The sequence below is a fragment of the Dreissena polymorpha genome, chromosome 1 (assembly GCF_020536995.1).
Source record: "Dreissena polymorpha isolate Duluth1 chromosome 1, UMN_Dpol_1.0, whole genome shotgun sequence".
NCBI lineage: Eukaryota > Metazoa > Mollusca > Bivalvia > Myida > Dreissenidae > Dreissena > Dreissena polymorpha.
In genome coordinates this window covers 112,670,364-112,690,228 of record NC_068355.1, presented here as the reverse complement: position 1 = coordinate 112,690,228, position 19,865 = coordinate 112,670,364, and the positions used below count along the sequence as shown (strand labels likewise).

General features: G+C 33.8%; 2 protein-coding genes and 1 pseudogene across 9 annotated transcripts in view; 1 reads left to right on the top strand and 2 right to left on the bottom strand.

The window, feature by feature from the left end:
• LOC127844918 (proline-serine-threonine phosphatase-interacting protein 1-like) overlaps positions 1–19,865 on the bottom strand; it is an 87,501-nt gene that overhangs the window by 5,463 nt on the left and 62,173 nt on the right. For 7 of the 8 annotated variants that reach the window (XM_052375488.1, XM_052375479.1, XM_052375471.1 and 4 more), the window contains 10 exons: positions 19,713–19,813; positions 12,390–12,464; positions 10,518–10,659; positions 9,388–9,462; positions 7,529–7,633; positions 6,904–6,949; positions 5,132–5,211; positions 3,462–3,560; positions 2,262–2,358; positions 1,600–1,743 (listed from right to left, as the gene is read on the bottom strand). In XM_052375488.1, the coding sequence (XP_052231448.1) occupies positions 1,600–1,743; positions 2,262–2,358; positions 3,462–3,560; positions 5,132–5,211; positions 6,904–6,949; positions 7,529–7,633; positions 9,388–9,462; positions 10,518–10,659; positions 12,390–12,464; positions 19,713–19,813 (964 nt within the window). The remainder of the gene's footprint in view (positions 1–1,599; positions 1,744–2,261; positions 2,359–3,461; positions 3,561–5,131; positions 5,212–6,903; positions 6,950–7,528; positions 7,634–9,387; positions 9,463–10,517; positions 10,660–12,389; positions 12,465–19,712; positions 19,814–19,865) is intronic. The other variant, XM_052375496.1, reaches the window with a different exon arrangement.
• Positions 1–19,865, bottom strand: part of LOC127844955 (proline-serine-threonine phosphatase-interacting protein 1-like) — an 87,437-nt gene that overhangs the window by 5,463 nt on the left and 62,109 nt on the right. The gene's annotated exons all lie outside the window — the stretch shown is intronic.
• LOC127844979 (12S rRNA N4-methylcytidine methyltransferase-like) overlaps positions 1–19,865 on the top strand; it is a 67,826-nt pseudogene that overhangs the window by 18,713 nt on the left and 29,248 nt on the right.

The following is a 19,865-nucleotide window of genomic DNA, read 5'->3' as shown; positions in this document are numbered from 1 at the left end:
ATATCTTGAAATAACAAGAGATGTGTTTGTCAGAAACACAATGCCCCCTATTGCACCGCTTTGAAATAAACTTTCAATATATCATTTGGCAGGTTTATAAATAATCTCCATTTTAAAGCTTATTACTTCCCTTGGATTGTATTTCTTTACTTTTAAACTTGAAGGATGACCTTGACCTTTCACAACTCAAAATGTGCAGCTTCATGAGATACACATGCATGCCAAATATAAAGTTGCTATCTTCACTATTCAAAAAGTTATGACCGAACTTTAACGAAGGGTAAAGTTTTAGGAAAGAAAAATACAATGATCTTTGACCTTGAAGGATGACCTTGACCTTGACTTTTCACCACTCAAAATGTGCAGCTCCATGACATACACATGCATGCCAAATATGAAGTTTTTCTATCTTCAATATTGCAAATGTTATCAAACTTTAACCAAGGTTAAAGTTTTGGGACAGAATGACAGACAGGCAAAAAACAATATACCGGTACCTCCTCTTCTTCAAAGAAGGGGGCATAAAAATGGGATCATTGACTAAAAGCTTTCCAGCTCAGAAGCAAAATGAAAATGGCTATGTGCAAACAGTATTAAACCAGAACAGTGAGTAACTCGCAATCTGTTCAGGTTTCATGCTGTCTGCTACTCATCAGCATCTAAGGGTTGAAAATGAAGCCTTAATTTTTTTTTATCTTAGTACAAAAGGTTTTTAATTAAATTCAAATTTCTGAGCAACTAGTTACAAATGCGTCATAATACGTATCTAAGCGGAAAAGGGATAAAGTTTTACAGCTCAGAGGCAAACTGAAAATTGTTATAAGCAAGCAGCCAATCAAGAGTAACTTCCAGGGTGTATGTTGTTTACTGCTCTAAAGGTTGGTAATGAAGCCTTCACAACTCTATTCCAGCAACAAGTTCTTCAATTTAATTTGATATCTAAGGGACTTAAATTGGCACAATATTTGAGTATCTGGTAAAGGCTTAAGTTTGTTCATGAAACTCAAAGGCCTTTGACCTTAGACATCATGCTCTGTGGTTTGAGATGCCTGTTAGGAATATGTGATGCCTATTGACAATAATTCTTAGTGTGACCTTGACCTTTGCTAAATGTTTAAAATATCAATACCACAACATGTTGAACATTTAGACAAGCTGTTTATGGCCAATATTTATCTATGGCCTTTAAGTTAGACCTTAACATTTGAGACAGGGAGACATAATTTATGGCACACAAAATATTGTCTTTTCATGGTGGACATTTGTGGAAAATTATATAATAATTTAATAATGAATAACAATGCTACAGTACGGATATGCTGTTTTATAGCAATTTTTACCTTTGACCTCTAAGTTTGACCTTGATCTTTAAGGTAGGGAGACAAATGTTTCATGCCAACCACTCTATCCTAGGCTCATCATGTTTTTTATCGCCCAATAAGCATTTTGACCTCTAAGTATGCGCATGACCTTTAAGGCAGGAAGTATGAAGGCTTGACAAAAACTTAAGATTGCAGATTTTTTTTAAAGCATAACTTCACATGCATTAAATAATGAGGCCCAAGAAATAAAGCAAAGAATAGGGGACCATATTCTTACTAGAGATTTTTTTGTTGTTTGGAGACGGCGGCATCCCGGCCCGAATGGGTTTCGCCGCTGGCAGGAGAGGCGGGGCATTGCTTGGCGTGCGAATGTGGGGCGGCAGGGCCATGGGGTTGTAGTAGTTCTCATAGGGGACAGGATCTGTTAGAGTACAATGTATCCTCCTTCAGAAAAAAGTGCGGTTAATGCATTTGCTTAAACTTTTTGCTCTTCTTATCGAAAATCTACTTTAAGCAGAAAGTGTTGTCCCTAATCAGCCTGCGTGGACTGCACAGGCTTATATGGACGACACTGAGTGCATGTGCATTAAGACAAAATTTCCCTTAATGCCAAAATTTCCCACAACAAGACTCAGTTGGATCAGTGTTAAATGATATGTGATAGCAAAATGGATGACATATTTGCTGATAAAAATATCAAGGTCCTTATTCTTATATCGGTGTGTACTTTAAATATCGTCTTATGATAAGACTTTTATCACACATGCTTATTTTAGTGTTTTCATTATAATGAAGATCTTAAACTACAAAACAAATAGAGCATAATTGATGAATCAAAATGGTTCATTTCAATGAACAGAATATGTATTTTTTTATGAAAAACATGATAGTAAAACTAAGTTCGAGTTGCAATCAATTTCAAACTCTATTCTTGTAGACCTGGCCGTTTGCTGCCACTTTGGTTGGTAGAAATGAAATCCTGGAGATCATTGGACACATCACACTTCTCCAGAATTAACCGAACGGCTTCGCTACACTATAAAATGAAATAACATTTATAGGCCATGCTCTGTGAAAAAGGGTTTTAACACCCCAGGAAACCCGATACCTTGCGGGTCGTGTAATACCATAGGGGACAGTGCTGTGCATTTTGGCATGAACTTATATAGGGTAAGTAAATTGGAAAAAATAAATTTGTCAAAGTCCAATTTGAAACAACTGTGTATTAACATTGATAACAAAGGTATTGGCCTACATGTAGAAAAAATCCTGACAAATTTTCTTAAAAAATGAGCGAAATGTGGCTCCCTGAATAGAAGATCAGGCAAAACGGGCCATGTTCAGGCATTTAGGGGAGAAAAAACTGCTTTAATTTGCAAGCGACTACAATAATTAAAGGATTTATACAAACTTTCAGATGTCTGCGATAACCTCTCATTAAATTCATGCCAAAATGCACAGCACTGTCCCCTATGGTATTAAACGACCCGCAAGGTATCGGGTTTCCTGGGGTGTTTAATGTATGTGTTTTAATTGCCATCCCAGATTAGCCTTGCGGTCAGGGACAACACATTCCGCTAATATTGTATTTTTCATTTCAAGGAAGACCCTTCTTTACGAAAATTCAGTTTAGGCGGAAAGTGTCGTCCCTGATTAGCCTGTGCCTTCTGCACAGGCTAATCTCGGAAGACACTGTACGCACATGCACTAAACCCCCTTTTTCACAGATCATGGTTTACATGTATGTTGTTGTTTTTTAATTTTATTGAACAATTGTTTTTACTAATCTGAGGAAATAGAATGCACCTGATTGTAATTCTAAAAGTGCAAAACATTCTAACCTGCTTTTAATTTCTTGTGCTTATTCAATTTGTTTATGATAAACCATCAAATTGATTACAAAGACTGCATAAATATATATGATTGTCAACTCAAGGTCTAAATGAATTATTTTAGTTTGGTCTTTTGCATTTAAGACCAATAATATTTGCATCGTATATTAAAACAATATCGTCAATAAGCAATTTAAAAGCACTTTTAATTGTTTATCAAATGAACCCAAAAAGACACCTGTCTTGTCATTAACACTCATTTTTTTACTAAAAAGCATCAAAACTAGCACAATAAATATTTGGTTACCTCATCATGTTTCAGACATGCTAACGAGTCCACATTTGTACATTTCCACAGACAGTCCCGTAATTTGTCTATCCTCGTTCCCTCTAGGGCTTCAAATTGCTGAAATACAAAAACAGTTATTAACCCTTTACCCCTCAGTTACTAATTTTGACCTATTTGAAGTCCCTTAGAAAATAAAATTAAATTTACGACCTTTCTGTATAGATTTATGTTTCCAAGGCTTCATTTCCAACCCTGGGATCCTCATGAGCAGCAAACAGAACATAACCTCAACAGATTGCCAGTTACTCACAGGCTGTTCTGGTTTTACGCTGTTTGCATGTATAGCCATTTAATTTTGTCCCCAAGTGGGAAAGAGTTAACAATAGAAAATGTTAGAATTTAAATTTATAGAATTCTGTAGCATGTGAATGTATAATGTCAGGTCAAAGTATGTCTAAATGTTCAGAAATTGAAAATTTTAGCCTATATCGTAGACATGTATGTACAATAATGTAGGTTCATTAAATTATGATGTAAATAGATTGTGGCTTTGTAAATTCAAACATACTCGGGCATATTGTTTGGATCTTTAATTCATCTTTTTTTGCCATAATGTCGACTTTTTAAAAACTTTTGACGTAAACATTTGTTGCAAACTTTTATTTTTAGGTTAGGCTGACCCATGAAAATTGTCAAAAAATTAGAGTCACACGAATAATATTGGTTTGGCAGTAATTAGAATGGGTAATGTTTTTTCAATTGAATACTTGATAACTTAAAATCTGTACAAAGCAGGGCCTTAAAGGGATCTTTTCACGGTTTGGTAAATTGACAAAATTGAAAAAAGTTGTTTCAGATTCGCAAATTTTCGGTTTAGTTATGATATTTGTGAGTAAAAAGTATTACTTAACATTTGCCATGGTCTAATATAGCCATTATATGCATCTTTTGACGATTTAAAACCTAAAAATTATAAATCGTGGCAACGCGAAACGATTGAATAATTTGGAGAGTTCTGTTGTTGTCGTTTAAATTTGTGAAACTACGAAGATTGCTTATATAAGGTATAAAATACGCATCTTGTGTATGCTTGGCAGGATAGCTCAGTTGGCTAATGCGTTTTTACTTCAGGATTCCGGGGGTCACTGGTTCGAGCCCTGCTGCGGGCTACTTTTTTTCATTTTAAAAATTTTATTTTTGATTTTTAACTGGAGCTTTTAAAATTTAATGTTTACCTTTATCAATATAAAGCATTTAATGACAAACTTCAAAACATGCCAAAATCTGTGAAAAGGCCCCTTTAACTAATGAAAAATTGGAGTTTTTAAGGGTAAAAATAGAAATCCTTTATAATACATATACACCTAACCAAATCATATCGTTTCAGATAAGCAAAGGAATTCTGCAATTATTGAACTAAAATTGTCGTAAATGAAACTGTTCAGCTTATATGCTTCTTTGCAAAAAATATATAGTACTTTCTAAGATGTCATTATAAGAAGTAAACTTGGGAAAATGTGTAATTGCACTTGATTTTAATTAAAAGTTGATAAACAAACAGCATATTTTTCATGAAATACTCTCAAAAATCTATTGTTTCATTAAAAGAATTGATCAGGAGGACGGTTAGAGGTACTTGGTAAACATCTACCATGTTGTATATAACAAATTAATTAACACTTTATTACATTGCAGCCTGCTTCCATTTCGTTTTCCCATCTGATTCGGACATTTTCAAGGGTTTCCACAGCACTTTTGTAGGAGACATCTGAAAAATTACAGACTCATAAATCTATTAGAACAAGATGCTGTGTTTTATAAACATGGTTTTTTTGCACTTGGTGAAGGACATTCTGTATGTACAAATTATAGGGCAAGGTCAAAGTAAAAGTGAGGTTGGGTGATAAATATTAGGAACGGTTATTGTAACGTAGCCTTGATGCATATGTATCCATTATGTGAAAGAGTAATTATACCCCCACAAACGAATTTTAGGGCGGTATATAGGAGTGAGCTTAATTGTCTGTCGGTCGGTCGGTCACTGTCTGTGTGCAATGGTCCGTATTTAGTGTCCGCTATCTATTTCAAGTTGTTTTCATCCGATCTTCACCAAACTTGGTCAGATGTTGTATCTAGATGATGTCTAGGTCAAGTTCGAATATGGGTCCTGCCGGTTCAAAAACTAGGTCAAGGGGGTCACTAAGTGCGTTTTAAACATTGAGCACGGTGGCCGCTCTCTAATTCAAGTAGTTTTCATCCGAGCTTCACCAAACTTGGTCAGAAGTTGTATCTAGATGATGTCTAGGCCAAGTTCAAACATGGGTCATCAGGTCAAAAACTAGGTCAAGGGGTCACTTTGTGCGTTTTAAACATTGAACATGGTGTCCGCTCTCTACTTCAAGTAGTTTTCATCCGATCTTCACCACACTTGGTCAGAAGTTGTATCTAGATGATGAGTAGGTCAAGTTCGAACATGGGCCATGCCGCGTCGAAAACTAGGTGACGGGCTCACTCTGTGCGTTTTAAACATTGAGCATGGTGTCCGCTGTTTTTTGTGAAGACAACATGCAAAATAATCTGTGTCAATGCGGAATGTGGGGGTATAAGTCACGTCTGTTACAAAGCTCTAGTTTGTCTTGGTATTTAAAGGGACTAGTTCACAGATTTTTGTTTAAATATCATATTAACTTACTAAGGAAACTGCGATATTTGGAATAGTTTTAAATAATTATTGTAAAAGGTAAAAATTACAATAAAAAATATGCCTGCAAAAGGGATCAAACCTGGGACATTTAGAAGCAAAAGCTAACTCACTATAACTACATTCTTGAATCTATAATTAATATACATGTAACCATGCAATACATGTTTTCATTGAATTATTGATAAAAAGCATTGCAAACACCTATTATTTTAACATATTTTATTTACCATTATCAATGAATGAACATACATTTAACACTTTTTTTCTTAGTCATAAGTGTTATTGTTCTTGTTTGAATATTATATGCATACAATCTTTCATGAATCTATGAACGTTTTTTCTTTTGAATATTTATTTTACAAGATTGTGAACAAGTCTCTTTAACATTTAAAAAAAATAAAATCTAGTTAACCATCTATGAACAGGCAGCACCATCACAGTATGATACAAACAATTAGAGGACCTTTGGGTGATCAACATTGAAAAGAAAAAGATTTAGTTAACTTTAAAATATATTTATTTAACATCACTCTTTAAATTCACGGTTCTTGTTTAGATTTACTGGCATTTTTTTCTGCTCACAGTTCAATTTGATAATTCATTCTTAACTTATTCCAAAAATATCACACTTCTAAGTCTAATTCTAGTAATAGTTGTCATGTGTTGATAACATTGCACTTTTACAAGTGGTATTTGATTTTTGAAGTTTGAAATCCATTCTTACAGACAATACAATAACTATATTGCAAAACCAACCTGCACTTTTTCTGTCAGCATCACATTTTATTTTCTTCTTCTCTGCCTGTAACCATCATAACATCATTAAAAGAATTTCTACAAGATAACTATAGTTTTGTTTTGTTCAAAAGCATCTCTGATAAAGTCTTATTCTTTTATATAGACAACACTCATTTGTATTGCTTTTGTTGATGAATTTTTAACATAACTACCAGTATTAAATACCTAATTGCTTTTAAATTACACAATTTAATGCCTTACATAATTATGCTACTAAATTTCATATCAAACACTATTACATGTTTAAGTTTATTTCTTACTTTTTTTCTGATGAAAAGGTAATTTTACCACAGTTAACATTCAGTTTATTAAATGTGGTAGTAGCTTTGTTATTCAAAAAAAATAAACCTGCTTTTTTCAAATTAGTGATATATAAAATATGGTATTTAAAATGGTAGGAAAATTACAATTGCGTACTTCAATTCATCTGACTCGTCTAAGAAAGGCTTATGTGGCTTTGCAAGCCTCGCCATTAAAGCTGAATTTCAACTCTACAATTCGAGTTCACAAAGTTAATTAAGACCTTTTTGTCTACTTGTAAAGAATTTGTCACTAAAAGATTCTAGAAAAATAATTGACCAACTTTATCCAAGTCATTCTTTTTGGTAGTAACTGCCGCCTTCTGTGCATTAAACTGCTCTTCAGCATTGTTATATTCCTTGCACTTGTCGTTGTACGTCTTCTTTATCTGAAACAAAAAATTTACAATGCCTTATTTGTTTGATGATTTATCTAGTTCAGTAACTCAGTAACTGTAAAAATGTTTTTGTATTTCTCACATACCTATTAATTATGGAAACAATATTGTTTATAATCATGCATTTTTGTAATTACTAAAATCAGTTGTGACATTAAGTTGCTGTAACATTTTTTATAAGACAAGGCTCCCAATACAAATCTTAACTTGGCCAAAGATTGAATTAGTTTAATGAGTTAAGAAGTTACCTTCAGTGTTCCGACACATAACCCTTGCTTTTAAGTGGAAACATTTTTAGAAATTTAGTAAAGGCGACCTTGACTGTTGATCTGGACACAATCTGCCCAATATGTAATTAGTTTTGTTCTAATGTATTTATGCTTTCAGTTTCATAACAAGTGCTCAATATATTCTCAAGATGTTAAACTAAAACCGATTGTCTATATTTATTAAGTAACCGTGATCATGACTTGGTTGCTTCTATACCATGTTCAGTTCCTTGATATAAGGTCTAAGTTTGATATTTAAGTTAATTTCTCATTTAATATTCAAGTTATAGAGTAAAAAAAATTAAATCAAGCAATAAACGCAAATATCTGGGCAAGAGGAATATCTTGCCTTTTCATTAAAAAGTCGAGCTAAATATTTGAAAGTCTTCTCTGAGAACTAATACTACTATTATTTTGGAAGAGAGGACATTTAAAAGAACATGAAAAATGGTCATACAATGGTAATGAGCCTTCTGAAGTTTTATGATAACTTTTACTACTAAGGCACAGTAATAAATGAGACTGGAGGTTTTAAATTAGACCAAGAAAATTAGCCCTTAAAGCCATGAGTACGCTATTGATAAAATGCCATAATAAACCAAAAATATGATGTAAGTTGTTTGACTCCTTTGTGTAGATCTGTATTTAATTATGCCACAGAAGTAGTGGGTTTTACATAGACAGATGGTATTTAACGCATTCATTAACATTTTGCAAACGATTGCTCCAGGTTAAATAAATACATGTAATGTTGCTGTTTATGGTGAATAAGGTAGATTTTCATTGTATGTAAACAGTTATGTAAAAATTATAAAATATTGGTTTAAAATTCTAATCTATGAAAATATTATTATGCATAATTGTCTATAATCAAGCTTTAAACAATTGTAATTAACGTTATTATACAAATTGGGTCAAAAATGTCAAGAACATGTTACATTACGGAGTTGGTTAAGTATCTGAAAATTCAAATGTTGTGCAAGTAAATAGTTTTGTAAGAGAGCTCAAATGTAGACTTGTTGACAATTTAAAAAAAAGTGGTATGGTAAACTGCATGAATAACAGTCCTGTATTAGATGTGTATAAAGTTTGTAAAACCTCTTTTAAATATGATGAATATTTAGACTTACTTCCTACTGGCGCGACGTCAGCGTTTATTTTTTGTAAGAAGACGAGTTCAGAAATTAAACTGGCAGATATATTATATGCCCAGAACAACAGTCCTTAAAATGAACGTTATTGTTTATGTTGTAATGACACTGTTTTAGAAGAAGAATACAATGTCATATATATATATATAAGGTTCTCTAGTAATAAAAATTATGATCCTAAATAATAATGTTGAATAGATTTCAACATTCCCTCAATAGAACTTATGTGTTCTTACAAAAGATTTTGTTTATTTGTATTTGTATTTTAATGAAATTTTATCTTGTATAATGGTATGTTATTATGTAAGTGTACTTACAAACTTACAAACTTAATTACATTCATCAGTTTTTGATGTTCTGTTCTTTTCAAGGAAATATATTTCTTCACATTGTCATCAATCTGGAATATAATGTGGATGTGTTATTCTAAAAGATGCTAAAAAAATTATTTAAAAAAAAGACTAAAGCCCAAGTCTCACTATTGCCGGTAGAGCCTTGGTCAATCCTGGTTTGCTAACGCCTGTCGACCGGTGAGAACCAGGATGATTCGTAGAATTTTGTTAATGCAGTCACACTATTTCCCGGTGCCGCCCCGGTTGAAGCCGGTCAACAGCCCGGCAGAGTCCCGGTAAACCCCGGACTGGCTACGTTTTATCCTGGTGAAGCTCCGGCAGTGCCCCTGTTGGCGCTGGTAATGCCCCAGTTGAGCCCCGGTGAAAGCCGACAGTGTCCTGGCAGAGCCCCAGCATACCATAACTCCGCCGGCACTCACCGGGGCTATACCAGCATCAGACCCCGACAGAGCTACGGCAACGCCCCGGTTTAACCCCAGTCGTCGTCCGTAATGCCCCGAGCAGAGCGCCGGTTTACTTACATACCGTAGCACCGGGGCTCCACCGGGGTGTTGCCGGAGCTCTGTCAGGTCTGTATGGGCCCAGGTGGAGCTACGGTGCCAACCCAGTTGTTCCTGGTGCCATCCCGGTTATTCCCGGTGCTGCGCCTGTCATTGCCGGTCCTTCCTGTGACTCCCAGTTAATCCCGGAGGTATTAAACATTTTAATACTTTCCTGGTTGAGCCCATGTTGTCCCGGTTCATACCGGTTGTCACCGGTGGAGCCCCAGTTAATCCCGGTAGAGCCCCAGTTCATTGCGGTAGATCCCGGATCACGCACCGGGGCTCTGCCGGCATCATAGTGAGACTGGGCCTTTAAGGGTCAAAATAATTAAGTATCAAGTTATTTGGTTTATACAATTGGCTAAGACTGCATTCCAAACAATCTTCTTCAAGTAAAGAGACGATGAAAACATTTACCAGAAGTGCAAATCTATTAGCACTATTTACTACACAAAGTGCAAACAATCCCAAATATTAATGGACAATATTACAACATGTTTACTTATACATTAACAATAAACCTAATTCATGAACAATTACCAAAATTCATGAGCAATTACCACTTGTTTACTCTTTTTCTGGTCTTCATTAAACTTGGAGAGTTCCTGCTCAAGGTTGCCAAACATGGTGGCTGCCTCATTGTGGACTTCAGCAATCCTGACCGTTTGGTCCTTTAAGACCCTCCAGCTCTCACCCAGGCCTCTGTGTGCATGGCAAGAATAATAGAGCTCCATTGTGGTAAAACGGGTCTTATTGTATGTGCTTAAAGTGTCATCCCAGATTAGCCTGTGCAGTCCACACAGGCTAATCAGGGAGCAATAAACTAAATAAATCATGTAAAATATGGCTAAAATATATGAACCAAAAACATTTTTCTTAAGTTTTGGCTCATCTGATCACTAATAGCTAATGGAGAGCTATTGTGTTCACCCTTTGTCCGTAGTTGCAATAATTCAACTCTCAGCTTTATAACCCAATGGGTTTCAGAGCCGCCATAACAAAAATTATCAAAGGCTCTGTGAGTCTGATTATATGGACTACCTTTGTCCGGAAAAGTGGGATGAGTGTTGTCAACCTTTAGCTTGTTAATATCCTTGAGGCCATAGTTTTCATCCAGTCTCAATAAAATTTGGTCAGAATGTTTGTCTTTAAAATAATGACACTTGGTTTTAATCTGGGTCATGTTCGTTCAAAAGCTAGGTCACCAGGTCAAATCCAAGAAAAACATAGTAACACTTCAAGACTTCAAGCGGCTACAATTGTTATCGAATCTTAATGAAGCTTAGTTAGAATGTTTATCTTGACAATATGTAGGCTGAGTAATAATGTGGGTCAAATGCCTGAAAAAGTTAGGTCATTAGGTCACATTTTTCATCCACTCTGAATGAAACTTGGTTTAAATGTATATCTTGGCATTCCAGGCTTAATTTGCATTTGTGTCATTTGCTTCCGAAATGAGATTACCCAAACAAATCATGAAAAACTCTTGTTACAAATCTAAAGGCCACATTAATGACTCAATCTTAAAGACACTTGGTCAGAATGTTTAACTTGAAAACATGTAGACCAAGTTCAAATCAACATAGGCCTCATCCGGAATGTTCTATTAGGCCAAGTTCAAATCAACATAGGCCTCGTCCGGAATGTTCTAATAGACCAAGTTTAAATCAACATAGGCCTCATCCGGAATGTTCTAATAGGCCAAGTTCAAATCAACATAGGCCTCATCCGGAATGTTCTTATAGACCAAGTTCAAATCAACATAGGCCTCATCCGGGATGTTCTAGTAGGCCAAGTTCAAATCAACATAGGCCTCATCCGGAATGTTCTAATAATGATAAGCAAGTTTGAATCTAGATCACATACATGCACAAAATGTCAGAATGTTTATATTGACAATATCTAGGCCATGTTAGGATCTGGATCATCTGCATTCCATACTAGGTTGCCTGGTGAAAACATAATAAAAACATTGTGACTACAAGCTACATGTTTAACTCAATCTTGATGAAACATGGTAAGAATGTTCATCTTGATAATATCTTGGCAAAAAGTTGAAATGAGAATTCTGCATCCAAAAACCAGGTCGCCAGTTCGAATCTTCGAAAAACCATATAAAAACTCTAAAGAAACCACATTTGCAACATATTCTTATTGATTAAACATGGTCAGATTGAAGATCTTGACTTTCTCAAGGCCATTTTTCAATATAGATCAAGTTGGGTCATCAGGTCAAGTCTTTAATAATGAGTGCAACTCACTCAAGAGGGCTTTTTGGGGTAATCATGGCCCTCTTGAATGCAAATCATTTTTTACACCGAGAAGACTGATGCACTCTTTTTTGTGACATATCTACTTGTTTATACACTATGTTAGATTGCAAACAAATACAAAACCAATATCTACTGGAAAATATAAGTACTTGATCATACCCAGTTTCATCTTTGCAGTCAGTTTTTCGGGCCAAATTTGCCAGAGCTCTGCTGTACTCCAATTCTGCTTTTGCCCTGTGAAATTAATATTAACATCATTAATAAAATAATGTATTACTTTTCATGGTGCATACTCAAACATATTTTAAAAGCAATACATCAATTTAATCTGGAAAAGGTCATTTGAATGTGACCTCTAATGTATAGTATAGTAGCATCAACGTTGACATTATTGAGATTGCTGCTCTCACAAAACCAGTTGACCCTTGTTCAATCTGAACAATCTGAACATAAATTTCAGGATCAGACTCATACATGTTCATTTGTAAATGAACGATCTTAAAAAAAATTAATGGAACATCGAAATCTTTAATCTCATAAGAACTGTTGAAATCAAAAGCTCTACAAAAATGATATACTGTTTTATCTTTAAATTAACTGATTTAAAAACACAATGTTGCTGTGCTATATGCTCAGTTAAATCAATATAACTCTCTGATTATACTCCTTTAATTGACGTTTCGGCATAATGCCTTTATCAAAACATTGGAAATTATATGTTAACTACATTTTTACGTCTTTTGATAAATGGCGTTATATAAAATGGCGCAGAGTGCAGGATATGGGTGTATCAGTGTTAACACAAATAAGAGACAGTTCCCATTATTACAGACTTATTAAAGAATTGGAATTTATAAAGAAGTTTCAAACGCAATCACCAAATGGACTAAATACAAAAAATCAACTTGATGTCCTGCTACGGGAAACTATCTTGTAAAAAATATATGTGAAAAACATTTGATATTAATCATCAACATAAATGGATGTAAAACTAATAGTACTTTATGCAATTTATCTTGTCCATAATGTGTATATGATATATAGAATAGCAAGTATATATGATTATTTAATCAAATATCATTTGAATATTATACATAGATATGGATTGAAATAATAAGAGTCATTAAATAAGTTTACCCTATTTAATTTATGATAATAAGTTAAGGTAGATTATAATTACATATGATGATGATTATTTTATTGTAAAATATCAATTTATTAAATATATAAAGCACACATTTAACATAGGATTAAGATACAATATGTAAGTGTTTAACGTCATTTCATTTTTGGCGAATTTTTACATTTTTTTGGCGCCATTTTATATAACGCCATTTATGACGTCATCATGTACAACGTCATTTGACGTTTAAAAACATTTTTCTTTGTTATTTAAATTGTGCAGTCAAAAGACGTAAAAATGTAGTTAACATATAATTTCCAATGTTTTGATAAAGGCATTATGCCGAAACGTCAATTAAAGGAGTATAATCAGAGAGTTATAATTTTTTAATATCCCTTCGGATAATTCAACTGAGCTTATATGTTTTTTAACTCCGAAAAACAAAATGGAAGATGTGTTGGACTGCAATAGCCAAGAGATGGAAAAATACTTACGTTATGTGTCACATAAAGATTTTATATCAAAGTGTGTAAGACATGGGATTGTACCAGAAGGATTCAAGATCAACTGGAATATTCAGATAGACTGTAGCGATGAAATACTAAACAAGTGTGAAAAAATCAAACAAGATGCGTCGGTGAAACTCATGGAACTCACATTGGTAGCTTGTGAAGAGAAAATTAACAAACTAAGAAGCGATGTATGTGTGGAAGATTTAAACAATGACGACCATAAACTGTTTTCAAAACGGAAGCTAGCTGAACTTACACAGAAAAAGAATGAAAAATTCTACAAGCTGTTGAACTGTAAGTTAGATTTTTTATCTTCATTGGTAACAATAGACAATTTTCAAGAAAGTTCCATACAAATGGATGGGAACTGTTTCTACAGATGTATTGCAAAAGAAATATATAACAATGACAACAAGCACGAAATAGTTAGACAAAAAATTAATAACCATATGAAGGACTTAAAAGATGTTTACAAAGAATACGTAGATAGAAGTATCACAAAGCATATAGAAAATCATTCATTTAGTGACGGAAGAGTTGAATCGTGGGCAACTGAAGCCGAAATATATGCAGCAGCAACCCTATTTTTAAGTGAAATATGCATATTTGCTGACGACCAAAATATTACAAGTAAACTACTTTTCCAACCACTTAATGGAGTAAAAACAAAACGAAAAATATTCCTAAGATTAAGAATGCAGCATTTTACTTTACTGCATATAAAATTGGACCAAAACAAACATCAATACCTTCCTGAATATGAGAGAATGAATAGGGAAGTTCAAATAGATTGGTTTACAATGGAGTCCTGTTGCAATTTTGAAGAAAGAGGGCATAAAATGAACTATCAAGATAAGAAAAATAGAAAAACGCAAGAGTGTGATACACAAAAACTTAAATCAAACGATAAAAGAACTAAAAACAAGGGTGAAAATAAACCAGCCAAAAAAGACACAATTGAAACAAATAATAATAGTCTTGACACTGTTACTAATCTGTCTTCAAGAAAGTTAACAGAAGCAGAAACAAGTCTATTATCCAAAGGAATATCTTTTGTACCGTCTAAAAAACACGTAGATTTATCTAAGATACACAGTGACCTAGCAGAATGGGAGAGACGGATGCGACTCGCAGAGTATTTCCATAGTGATGAAAATCAAGAAAGGAAAAATGAAAAGGAGGAATATGAGATAAAGAAAGAAAGCCGTTTTACTCCTGAACCTGGTAGAGAAAAGTGGCTAGATGCTTATATAGAAGCAGTTAAAAATGATATTCTAAATGGCATAAAAGAAAATGGACAGTCAAATATCACAAGACAAGAAAAACAAGCATTGCACACGTTACTAAATGATTCCAGTATAATAATAAGGCCTGCAGACAAAGGTTCTGGAATAGTGATAACAGACGCAAATGAATATGTAGAAAAACTCCGGAATGAACTTAATGACAGCACATCATATGAAAAAACTAATGGGAATGGACTTGACAATGCAAACACAAAGGTGAAGCAACTAGCAAATAAACTATTTAAAAACGGCATTATCTCAAAGAAATTACAACAATACTTGATACCAAAATATCCATCAAGAGGGAAACTTAAAGGAAATCCAAAAATACATAAAAAAGGCAACCCGTATAGAACAATCGTAAATGGCATTGGAACAAGTACTGAAAGAATGGCAGAGGTAGCAGAAAAGGAGCTAGAAACCTATGTTATAGAAACACCAAGCTATATAAGAGACACCACAGCATTTTTAAACGCTATAGAGAGGGAAATAACTACACCATTACCAGAAGGAATTATCTTATACTGTTTTGATGTTGTCAAGTTATACCCATCGATTCCAAAGAAAGAGGGCCTAGAGGCGTGCAAACAAGCTTTAAATGAACGCTGTACTAAGACCATCAACACTGAAGCGGTGATTGAAATGATTGAAACTGTTTTAGAAAATAATGTGATCGAATTTTGTGGACAAGAATACAGACAAAAAGAGGGAGTAGCTATTGGATCGAAACTTGGGAGAAATTATGCCTGTTGTTACATGAGAAAATGGGATGAACAATTATCTGAATACAATAAACAACCAATATTCTATAAACGTTTCATAGATGATGGGTTTGGACTATGGACACATGGAATTGACGAACTCATGAAATTTTTCGACTATGCTAACAAAATACATGAAAACATCAAAGTAGAATTAAGATGGAACACAGCACAGATAGATTTCTTAGACACAAAAATTCAACTAGAAGATAATAAAATAACAACTGATTTATACTCAAAGCCAACCGATAAACATCAATATGTCCAATATGACTCAGACCATCCAACAAATGTGAAGAAAGCAATACCCTATGGATTAGGAATACGTTTAAAAAGAATATGTTCTGACGAAAACAAATACAGACATCGTAAAAAAGAACTAAAACAGAATCTACAAAAAAGAGGATATCCAAATAAATTTGTAAACCATGAGCTATCCCGAGTTGATAATTTAAATAGGAAAGACTTACTTAAGAAGAAAGAAACAAATAAAACAGCCAACAAGAGAGTACCACTAGCTATAACTTATTCAAACAACCTTCCAAATATCCACTCAATAATTCGAAAACATACAGACAAACTATATAAATCAGACAGAATGAAAAATATATTCCCAGACGTACCAATAGTTGCATACAGACGAGATAGGAATATCGGTGACATTTTAGTTCATGGAAAAACAAACAAAGAAATAAACAAACGTTTTCAACTAATACCACAATCGTGTAAGACTAATTGTATAGTCTGTAAAATGTTGACAAGAGGTTTTCATAACAACCCAAAAAGTGACATTCCAAACGAAGCAATAAAACAGAACTGTAACATTTATAACTTGGTTTACGGTATATTTTGTATTAAATGCCAAAAGATGGTATACGTCGGAGAGACGAGCAGATCATTAAAGGAACGTGCCAAAGAACACGAGGCTGACGTGCGACTACGAAGAGAGAAACCAATCTCAGAACATTTCAATGGTGCAGGCCACAGAGTGCAGGATATGGGTGTATCAGTGTTAACACAAATAAGAGACAGTTCCCATTATTACAGACTTATTAAAGAATTGGAATTTATAAAGAAGTTTCAAACGCAATCACCAAACGGACTAAATACAAAAAATCAACTTGATGTCCTGCTACGGGAAACTATCTTGTAAAAAATATATGTGAAAAACATTTGATATTAATCATCAACATAAATGGATGTAAAACTAATAGTACTTTATGCAATTTATCTTGTCCATAATGTGTATATGATATATAGAATAGCAAGTATATATGATTATTTAATCAAATATCATTTGAATATTATACATAGATATGGATTGAAATAATAAGAGTCATTAAATAAGTTTACCCTATTTAATTTATGATAATAAGTTAAGGTAGATTATAATTACATATGATGATGATTATTTTATTGTAAAATATCAATTTATTAAATATATAAAGCACACATTTAACATAGGATTAAGATACAATATGTAAGTGTTTAACGTCATTTCATTTTTGGCGAATTTTTACATTTTTTTGGCGCCATTTTATATAACGCCATTTATGACGTCATCATGTACAACGTCATTTGACGTTTAAAAACATTTTTCTTTGTTATTTAAATTGTGCAGTCAAAAGACGTAAAAATGTAGTTAACATATAATTTCCAATGTTTTGATAAAGGCATTATGCCGAAACGTCAATTAAAGGAGTATAATCAGAGAGTTATAATTTTTTAATATCCCTTCGGATAATTCAACTGAGCTTAAATCAATATAGTTTGAAAATCAGAACAGAAACACCATGTACATGTGTACACATTTTATAAGATCAAAGCTGATATGTAACTGAGATAACGTGTCAATATATCAACAAAGCCCATCTCCTATTAACATCACTTATACTTACATTTTATAGATTTCGTCAATTTTTATGAAAATACATTATTCTGTTTCAAGTGCAACAGGAACTTCCAATATGGGCATAGCCCCCAGAAGATTTGTTCGTTTGTTGAAGCAGGATAGTGCGAGATACAGGAAAACGCCTCTTTACCCTTGACCACTGAGATATGTATTTTGACACATTCATATTCATTACGAAAGTTAAATTTTACTCAAGACTTTTCTTACTATATTCAAGTTTTAAAGCCCTCATTTCAAACCCTTCGATACTGATGAGCAGCAAACAGCACAAAACCTGAACAGACTGCGAGTTACTCGCAGGCTGTTCTGGTTTAATGCTGGTTGCAAAAGCAATTTTCAATTTTCTTCTTATGGGGAAAAGGGTTAAAGAGACAACAATGGGTCTTTTAGTGCTTGATGTAAATCACACACCTATGGTAAACAACTCATGCAAAAGACAATTTAGTCAGTTATGGATGAGTGGGGCATTGAACCTGTGAACCCACATTTCTTGCATCTGAGTTTTGCCGCTAGACCACGGATCTCCTTTGTATAATTATTTTATGTATACAAAGTCATGTATTACCCATTCCAAGAACCCCATTCTAAAATGTGCATGGTCAAAATGAATAAACCGAAAGCCTGTCAGTAAAATCAGTACCATCAGTGAAGTTTGTTTTTCAAGAATACTGCTACTTGTTCTGAATCAATCCCATATTTGACCTTTAACCAAGAAGTTAAACTTTGAGCTTAAACAGTGGAAGGGACATTTTGTAAAAACACATTGTATCCATAGAATGATTTCTAGTAATAATGGCAAGTTGTTTTAAAGCCCCATGACTACTCAAAATCAACGAAAATTTTGTACAATATTTCGTAAAATAAAGTCAAAAAAATAAAAATCAGTGTTCCTTATGGCAATTGCAGAAATTTCAATGCCAGATGTGGTCCAGTAAAATAGATGTTTATAGATACAAAATGCTTGTTTTCATTATTGTTTTGTATATTTATTTCCATTTAAATTTCCCTGAACAATATCTATTTATACGACACATGAACACTAACTTGGTACCATTTAAGTGTTCGTGTGTCGTTTGAATAGATATATTTGCAGGAAATTAAAATGGAATTGTGTCACAAATAAATAAAGACAAGCATTTTGTTTCTAAAAAAATCTATGTAATCATACCACATCTAGCGTTGAAATTGTGGCTATTGCTATAAGGAACACTGATTGTTTAGGTGTTAACTTTATTTTACGAAATACTTTACGAAATTTTCGTTGATTTTTAGCATTATTGAGGCTTTAATTATGAAGTTACATAATAGACTAGCTTTGCCCTGTATATATTTAATTTTTGACCTGAAGACCTTTGGGCCATCTTCACATAGTAATGGTGATAGTTAGAGGTAAGTTGTTTTAAAGTTGTTTAATATTTAATAATGGAGTTTTAAATAGTCTAGAACAAAAAAGGAATGACCCACACATGTGCACTGAACCCTTTCCCACTCAGGGGCAACGTGAAAATGGCTATGTGCAAAGTTGCAAACAGCATAAAATCAGAACAGCCTGCAAGTAACTCACAGTTTGTTCAGGTCTTATGCTGCTTGATGCTCATCAGTATCTAAGGGTTGGTTATGAAGCCTTTAAAACTTGAATGTAATAAGAAATGTCTTTAATTAAATAAATTTTCCTAAGGAACTACAAACTCGTCAAAATACGTATCTAAGGGGTAAAGGGTCCACTGCCATTGTAACAGCTGCATCAAGCTATTCACAAGCTGGGTCAACATTACCATTACTTAACAAAACAAAACAAATAAGTAAATACTCATACGTGCAACATTTCGAACAGAATCTTGACCTGTGATAAGTACTTTACATACAAATTGTTGGAAATGTCCCTAACCTGTCCTTCAAGTAGTGGACGACATCAGTGCACACCTTACGGCCATCCTTCATGCGCTTGCATATCCGATCCCATCCTATTGTTCCACAGATGTCGGAATCCTGAAAGATGACGTGAGCTTGATTATAACGTTTCACAAAAGACACTCACAGG